The 9,200-nt window shown below is 38.8% G+C and overlaps 1 protein-coding gene across 5 annotated transcripts in view; it reads left to right on the forward strand.

The window, feature by feature from the left end:
- Window positions 1-3,728: 3,728 nt before the first annotated feature.
- Window positions 3,729-9,200, forward strand: part of LOC107583536 (baculoviral IAP repeat-containing protein 6-like) — a 127,538-nt gene continuing 122,066 nt past the window's right edge. For all 5 annotated transcript variants that reach the window (XM_016269787.1, XM_016269790.1, XM_016269788.1 and 2 more), the window contains exons 1-2: window positions 3,729-4,155; window positions 7,204-7,385. In XM_016269787.1, the coding sequence (XP_016125273.1) occupies window positions 3,795-4,155; window positions 7,204-7,385 (543 nt within the window). In that variant the 5' untranslated portion in view covers window positions 3,729-3,794. The remainder of the gene's footprint in view (window positions 4,156-7,203; window positions 7,386-9,200) is intronic.

A 9,200-nucleotide genomic window follows, 5' to 3' on the forward strand; every position in this document is an offset into this window, starting at 1 on the left:
ACACTCACATTGACTCCACTGTTAAAAAGGCCCAGCAGAGGTTGTACTTCCTTCGCCAGCTGAGGAAATTCAACCTGCCACAGGAGCTGCTGAAACAGTTTTACTCAGCCGTCATCGAGTCTGTTCTGTGCACTTCAATAACTGTCTGGTTTGGTTCAGCTACAAAATCAGACATCAGAAGACTACAGAGAACGGTTCGGACTGCTGAAAGGATTATTGGTGCCCCCCTGCCTACCCTCCAAGAACTGTATACATCCAGAGTGAGGAAAAGGGCTCAGAAAATCACTCTGGATCCATCACATCCAAGCCATCTCCTTTTTGAACTTTTGCCATCTGGTCGGCGTTACAGAGCACCGAATACCAGGACAGCCAGGCACAAGAACAGTTTCTTTCCCCAGGCAATCTACCTCATGAACAGTTAATGTTCTCCCATTGTGCAATTAAAGTACATTATGTGAAATAAGCTTATACAGAGATCTGATACAGAGATCTGTATCTATCTGTATTTGTTCTTCTGTATTTATGTTCTACTGTAGTGTTATCTGTATGCACCAAGGGTCTGAGAGTAAAGCAATTTCTATTCTCTGTGTGTATGTGCTGTACATGTGGAAGAATTGACAATAAAGCAGACTTGACTTGACTTGACTTATACATTTGTGAATCTGTCTTTGGTGGCTGGAACAATAGTTCTGCCCGGACGATAACGCGGAGCCATATAGTTAATATTAGTAATACGCAGCATGCACGATACAAGGAAATGGTCAGTAACATCATCGCTTTGAGGTACGATATCTATATCAGTAAGATCAATTCCATGCGATATAATTAAATCTAGCGTATGATTAAAACGATGAGTGGGCCCGGTGACATTTTGCTTTACTCCAAAAGAGTTTATTAGGTCAGTAAACGCAAGTCCTAATGCATCATTTGTATTATCAACGTGAATATTAAAATCTCTGACAATTAGCGCTTTATCAACAGTAATCAATAGGTCTGAGAGGAAATCTGCAAATTCTTTTAGGAAATCTGTATACGGCCCTGGTGGTCTATGCACAGTAGCCAGAGCAAGAGATACGATAGATTTCTTTTGCATATCTGACAGTGTAACATTAAGCATTAGTATTTCGAATGAGTTAAACCTGTATCCTGTCTTCTGAGTAACATTGAGAATATCTCTATATATTGTTGCAACACCGCCGCCACGACCAGTCTGACGGGGCTCATGCTTCTAATAGTAGCTTGGTGGAGTAGACTCATTTAGACCAATATAATCATTAGGTTTTAGCCAGGTTTCAGTGAAGCAGAGTACATCAAAACGATTATCTGTGATCATTTCATTTACAATAACTGCTTTGGGTGAGAGTGATCTAATGTTTAGGAGCCCAAACTTTAAAATTTGTTTTTGTTCATTTATTTTAAATTTTTCTGGTTTAATCACGATCAGATTTTTTCTAGATCCTGCATTAAATTTATATTCTAACCTCACTATTCGGGGAACAGACACAGTCTTTATAGATTGGACAGCACAAGTACTTCTATCATTTAAGCGGGTAGAACACAAGTCATCAGGGCAGTTATTTGAGATTTGACTTACTAGTCATATGGAGCGTAGCGTCCTGGAGATGTTGTCCGACATGAGTTCCGCTCCGACTCTGCTGGGGTGCAGGCCATCAGCGCGAAAAAGCCTAGGACTATCACTAGGGCCTAGGATTTTGTAAATTTTTTATTTCAGTTTCCTTGTCACTTGCATGATTTAGTTAGTCAAAACAGAAGCAGAAATGCATCAAATTTGGAATATTTTTTAATGTTATATATCTTTTTTTGACCAATCAGGTTGTTTCCTGGATTATTACGATCTGGATATTTGGATCACTGACTATTTTCCTTCTTGCAAGAGTGCTGGGTGGAGAGGTATTTATATCTTGTGAAGCGTCAGATAGCATATGATTTTTTTGAGTTGAAAAGGATGCCCACTCATGGTTTTTAATTTTATTTATAGGTGTCTTATGGACAAGTGCTTGGGGTTATTGGCTATTCTTTGCTCCCACTCATTGTAATAGCTCCACCTCTCCTGGTCATTGGGGGTTTTGAAGTCGTCTCTACACTCATAAAGGTAAATATGAATTTTTTACAAAAAGAATATGAAATTATGTATAATATTGATTATATAATATGTAAATATGGATTCCCCCCAGCTTTTTGGAGTATTCTGGGCTGCGTACAGTGCTGCCTCTTTACTCGTCGGTGATGAATTCAAAACGAAGAAACCCCTTCTCATATATCCCATCTTTCTTTTGTACATCTACTTCCTGTCTCTGTATACTGGAGTCTGAATTGACCACAGGCTTTGATTGGCTCGTTGCTTGGACATTGACAAAGAGCACTGTGGAGAGCTACACAGCAGGGATGTTCCATGAAGACCAAGAAGGAGTTTGCATTTTCTTTTACCCTGTTTATAATCCTATATGCTTTGGGGAATGAGGTGTACAGACATTAGTGTATTTAACTGCTTCCATTTATTTTGTACACAATAAAAAGCTGCATCTTTTACTGTGGAAGCCCTGTTTGCAGAGATCCCTCTGCCACCGAAATCTGGAGCCCTGGTTTTACATGATATTTACAAACCCCAAAAGGAAAAAAACAAGAACTTTATATTGTAAAAGATTAGGGAAAGCATGATAGTCATGTAACAGAAATTATGTGTCACCACACATAATGGTGAAAACTTTGAGTTAACCAGCTGACGGTAGACAGATTTTGTTGTTGTTGTAGACTGATCCAATATATTCACTGAATTCTTGATCTAATCAGTTTTCATTTTTAATTTATGAGTTCTACGTGGAAAAAGAGTATGCAGGCAGTACAGCTTAGATTAAAAAGGTCTGCTTTGAATGGGTGCCTTGAATTGGTCGTTTTATATGGCTGTGGTGTCATTCACTGAATTCTTGATCTAATCAGTTTTCATTTTTAATTTATGAGTCCTACGTGGAAAAAGAGAGTATGCAGGCAGTACAGCTTAGATTAAAAAGGTCTGCTTTGAATGGGTGCCTTGAATTGGTCGTTTTATATGGCTGTGGTGTATTTTATTTATGTAAATGTAGCCAAAAAGGAAAGGAATTTTTATTTGTAGAAATGCAATTGAAAACAACTTTCTACCTGGTGATGTGTACACTGCAGACATATGTTACCATATTAGTTGAGCTAAAACAATTGAGTCTGGAAATTGTTATATTCATGAATCAGATTAAAATCTATTGACACTGTAATTACACTTTTTGTTGTGAATCTCATTAATGTTGTGGAATAATAATACGTAATTGCATGATTTATTTGTTAATTTCATATTCATTAAAATGTTTGGCTACTGGTTGTAACAGTAAACAATCAAAAAAGTGATTATGCATAATATTTTGAGGACACAAGAGTGTTGTATCTACTGTTAAAAACGACACTTATCAAAACACTAAAAAAAGGTGGTTGGATATTTGCTGACAAAATTAATGACAAGCATCATGATAAGTGTAGTTGCTAACAGATAATTTTATCAAAAAGATTAAAAATATATTTATTAGTTTTTACCTGGTTTTTACATAATACTAAATAATTGTAATTTTTAACTAAACCTTAAAAGCTGTGACTTTTCTATGTGTGACTTTTCTATCTATATCTGTCTATCTAGCTATCTATCGACAGCGCCCCCTGAGGTGCGGCGGGCGATCACACGCGGTGACTACGCCAGTTCCGTTTAACGCTGAGTGTGTTAGCAGAAGGAGCCGCTGGTTTCCGCTCCGCTGATGGTGAATCGCTGCTCCTGCGGTATCAGGAGGAGGTTTAGAGCCCGCAGTGGAAGCGCAGCGGTTACTTCGGGATTCAGCTTTAACGTTTTCTCGTCGAGTCGCGTCCACGGAGGAGCTACTGAAGAGGGAGGGAAGGCAGGAAGGGAAGATAGCAGGAAGATGGCGGCGGCGGCGGCCTCGCCAGGCTCGCCGGACTGGGTCGTGCTGAGGGACGGCTGTGTGCGCTGTGATGAGGAGGGCCTGCGGAGTCTGTCCTACCACCCGGCCCTCAACGCCATCCTGGCCGTCACCAGCCGGGGCAGCATCAAAGTCATCGACGGCACCTCCGGGGCTATTTTACAGGCCTCGGCTCTGCACGGTGAGTTTCGGTTCGGACGAGTTCAGAGGGATTTAACACCCGTCCGGGATCATAGTACAGAATCCTGGGCTGGACCTCCTCATAGAGGAGACGTAAGGGAGATCCTTTCCTCCTATATAGCTTGTGATGGAGAAGGAGAGTGTCAAGATGATCCTGATAGGTAGTGTTTGATCTTCTGATGGTGCAGTGTTGTGGGAATGACTCCCCTCTGTTTGGACTTTTTGTGGAGGACTGTCAAAATATATGTCCCTATGTGATATTCTCTTGTATGAAGGACTGTGTGAGAGTGATCCTTCACCCCAGGGCCTCCTGATAGAGCAGTGCTTTAAGATCGACACCTTACTATTCAGGCCCCTGATGGATCGTCCATCACTCCTGATAGGTGTTTGTGAGAATAATCGCTCTCTCTTGATAGAGTTGTTGTGACAGTGATCTCTCAGTCTTTGGGCCTCCGGATGATCCGCACTGTTTCGGGCCTCCTGGATCTGTTGTGCTGCCGGATCACTGTAAACATTGCCATGTTATTCACGAACACCGTTTATGTACACATCAGTACTGCTTACTTACATGTCACACCACTCCTCTTTATTAGTCAAATACAGCTAAACCAAGACTCGACCTAAAATCTGATGCGATATTAGGGTAAAGCGTTACTAAAGCTAATCTAAACATTAGCAAATATCAGCTCGTATTGGTGTGTGTCTTTCTCGTAAGTTACTTGGTGTCAGTGACATTCAACCAATATCTCAATACATGTCAGTGATATAGAGTACATCTTAACGCAGTTTTTGGCTTTTACAGTAAAAACTTTTTGATTTTTGGTTCTAAATTAGCTGACAGAGGTTTAGCTAATCATGCTAACGTTAGCCTAGCGATAGCCTAGCCTGTCTGCTACGGATCCGTAACACTGCTCATGTTTATGCCAACCCGCTGTCTGTATGGTTGCGTAAAGTATTAATATTATATTAATTTGTATTCATTTTATGATCGTGTGTTTGGGTGCTTTCTGTGCCGGTCTGCTGAGTGCCTGTGGCGGTGTTGTTAATATGTACATTTTTGACCTTGTCAGTCTGTGTTGGAGTGTTTTATCTTTTATTCTGTTTGTTAAAGGCATAATAATTACATTGTAGTTGTGTATTGTTGCCTGAAACAGTAAAATTCACTAAGCAAATGGGTTAAACGGGCACTCTTTCAGACATTTCTTCAGTCTCCTAGTTTGTGGCATTATTCTAATGAAACGTCTAGCTCATTAACTGTCATAAGATGACACTGCAAGCCTAAATGCTTTGAAGAAAGGACAGCTGGACACTAAAGGATGTAAACGGGTATCTTTGCAGTGACATGTCTTAGAAAGTCTTGTTAAATGTGTGTTAATGAACACGTGAGAACATTTGTGAATGTAGCTTTAAGCCACTTTCCAGGCAAACTCCAGGGCCAGATTTAAAGTATTTAAACTAAAGGTTGTGAATGTGACATTTAGTCTAGGACTAATCTGAAAGGCCAGTTTAAGGAGTTTAACTTCATTCATGTCCTCAGCAAAGCAGCGGTTGGAATTACAGTAGCGGAGATGTGCTGTGCCATTTTTGAGTTAAAGCACACCTGTTTTATCCATGGATGCATATGAAATGCAAGGAATGATCGGTCTTACACCAGTGACACTGTAGCACATATGATTCTTTGTTGAAAATCCACTGTGTGCAGCAAGAAGTCTGTGCCTTTGTGAAGATAGTAAGCTAGTGGTTGGGTTACATTTAGAGACTTGTGATAGTTTGATATTGTTATCACGCTCAGCTAACTAGTCTGTTTGAAATTGCAATTAGGTTATTTAGCAGCGAGTCTTGGCATAGAGAGTTGCTAGCGCAGAACAGTGGACTCATGCTTGTTTGTACAATATTGATTGGAGAGTTTTTCTCTTTTTTTCCCCCTCCTGAGTGTGTAACACAGCTACTTAGGAGCAGATTTGAAGGGTGGAAGTTAAGACGTTTTTCATGTTAAGGAGTGTGATTTAAAATGCATTAAAATAGACAAATTTTAGGTATAAAATAGGTTGTACCATATTATAGCATATTGAATTGTTACTGAACAAATCTGCTTTCAAACTTTGATTCTGCTCGCCAGATTTCAGTCATTTTGCATACAGCTTTCTGTCATTCATGCATGCTAAATGGTGCATAGCTTTTCTTCTTGGGTAAAAAGGAACAGAATATTTTGGAATGACATGCTGATGCCAGTGGCATTTCTCACTTTTCTTCATTTGGTGTTGGTGAATGTTCTGGATGTTTGTTTTTAGTTCTGTTTTGTTAAAACGAAGGGTGTAGCTCAGAACAAGTTCAGTATCTCTTTATTTGCACACACTTGAATTCATTCGTCTTTTGTTTTTTTGTTTTTTTTTAGAGGCAAGTTACACTGAAGACATTTATCATGTTACAAGAGATTTTAATTTCACATAAAGATGTTCTTCTGAACTTTTTGTTACTTAAAGAATCCTGAGGCAAAAAAACCTATAACAATATTAACAAAAATATTCATTAGCATGGCTGTTTTCAACAATACTAATAATAAATGTTTCTTGAGCATCAAATCAGCATATTAAAAAGATTTCGGTAGGATCGTGTGACACTGAAGACATCATAGGAATACATTTCATTTTAAAATGTATTAAAATAGAAAATAGTTATTTTATATTGTAATAATATTTCGCAATATTACTGCATTTTTGATAAACTGCAATTACTTCTTAATAAATAGTTATGCATGGCCTTTGGTGTCTTATTGCTTTATTTTTTATTTTTTATTATAATATCTTAATATATTCTTTTTAAGTTTTTATTTATTATTAAGTAGTATTTAATAAAATATGATGCATTTATCATAAAAAAATTTAAGTACCAGTTATCATGTCAAACATAGTTTCTGACATAACAGAATGTTTTACTTGTGTTTAATTATTTGACATACATGTGTGTTTGTAGGTCTAATGTAGCAAAGCATCTAAATATTGGCAGGCACTAATGATCACCTTCTCTCCTTCTATGTGTTTTTTGACAGCTAAACCTGGGGGCCGGGTGAGGTGTCAGTACTTCCCAGCCGTGGATAAAGTGCTGTTTGTGGGTGATTACGCTGTCGGCTGTAGGAAGGACTTGAATGGGATCCTTCTTTTGGACACGGCTCTCCAGGCCCCTGTGTCCAAGCCAGAAGACATGGTGCAGCTGGAGCTGCCCGTTACCGAGGTAAGAATCCCAGCATGCACATTTTGTGTATTGATTGAATGTGTACAGCATATTCTTTACCTGACCTTTATCAGTAAATAGCTGATGTGGTTGTGGGGTGCAAACCTAAACAAGTGATGCTTCCAGCATTTTAAACTACATAGAACCATTTTCTTTAGAGTCTGCAATTGTGTTTAATAAGTTAAAATCTTGTTCAAAGAAATTAAAGGTATGCATATCTAAAATGTGAATGATTGCTGAAATATTTGTTAAAAGTATCATTTGCAAGTCTATAACGCGAGAGGGCAAGTATTATTTGCCCGGTTTATCTTACAGCTGATTAATGCTTTGATGCTTTAATCACTGCTTGACAGCACATAATGTTTAAGTCATAAGATCTTATAATTTTTCATGAATGTCTTTGAAGAACATGTGTAAGCACAGATCATCATGGTGCTGAGGTCAATATGGTGTAGTATAGCATATAACAAGTTTCCGTGGCTCATCCAACACTGCACGACAGGAATTATTGTCATGCACTTCCTTAGTGTACAGTGTAGGTTACAACTCGGCAAAATGCTAGTTGTTTGAGTGCGCTTGTTGATCTAGTGATCGCATAACCAGTCTGACAAAGAGTGCTATGCAGACAGACTGGTCCATTGTCTCCTAGGGCACTCTGAAAACAAACCTCCCGGCTCTCACCACTCCCTGGTCACATACGCTTATGTGTGAGAACCAGTGGATTTTGTAGCCTGATGAGCATATAACCTGAGATAGTCTGACACTCAGATATCATGTTGTTTGTGTCTGTTTTGGTAAAAACGAGGGTCATATCGGGCATGTTTGATTTGTCTTTTGACTTGTTGAATTGGATGCCGTTATGGATGTTGAGGCTTGGTATTGGCTTGATTTGTCATTAGGGTTGGGTACTGTTTAGGGCTGTGCGATTTGGGGGAAAATATCAAATTGCGATAATTTTTTTTTTTTTTTTTGACATATTGCGATTTGATTTGCGATTTTAAATTTGCAAAGTCAAGCTTCAGCTCAATATTGTCAATAATGTGCAGCACAGTATGGGTATCATCACCCTGCTGAAAAAAACAATAGAAACCATCACAGAAATTCTTATAGTTTCCATTAAACCATTACAAAATTCCTTTCTGTTTTGGGCATTATTCCAATAGGAATTACTGTTGTTCTATTAGTTGCCATCTGCCAGATTACATCCCACCAATAGAATCCATCAAATAGACACCATTATAGTTTACATTAAAACCAAACAAATTCCCATTGTAACCCTGAAATCCATTAAATTTGTTATTGTGTTTTGGGAGGGGTTCTATTGTATTTTTGTTTTTTTTTCAACAGGCAAGATTATAATGGTGTAACTACTTTTACAGAATTAACTTAATTACTGAATTTCACAGAAAATATTTGTTTATTTTTTATAAATAAAGAACTGTATTTCTTAAGTCAATTATTAAAGTGTTACATATGTTACATAGGCTGATTTATTCATTTTAAGTATTTGGGATTTTAAGAGCAAGTGGAAAATGAATTTACATTAGTTTTAAACGCGGATCCAGGTGCGAGTCGACACAGGTTGCGCGCGTGCATCAAGCCTCATCCATACTGCCAGATGCACTCGTGAAGACTTGCGGTGCGGACCCAGGTGCGAGTATAAACGAGCCAGGCTGCGTGAGTGCGGTCTGCATGAACGGCTCATCCGTGACGTGGGATTCGCGCCACGTGGGACAGAGAGGAGCGAGTATGAGAAGCATTCACAGACACAGGCTGTGTGTGCGCTCTTCTGAATTGGGAATAGCCAACATGCAT

Source organism: Sinocyclocheilus grahami, unplaced genomic scaffold (genome assembly GCF_001515645.1).
Source record: "Sinocyclocheilus grahami isolate Dianchi unplaced genomic scaffold, SAMN03320097.WGS_v1.1 scaffold54.1, whole genome shotgun sequence".
NCBI classification, from domain to species: domain Eukaryota; kingdom Metazoa; phylum Chordata; class Actinopteri; order Cypriniformes; family Cyprinidae; genus Sinocyclocheilus; species Sinocyclocheilus grahami.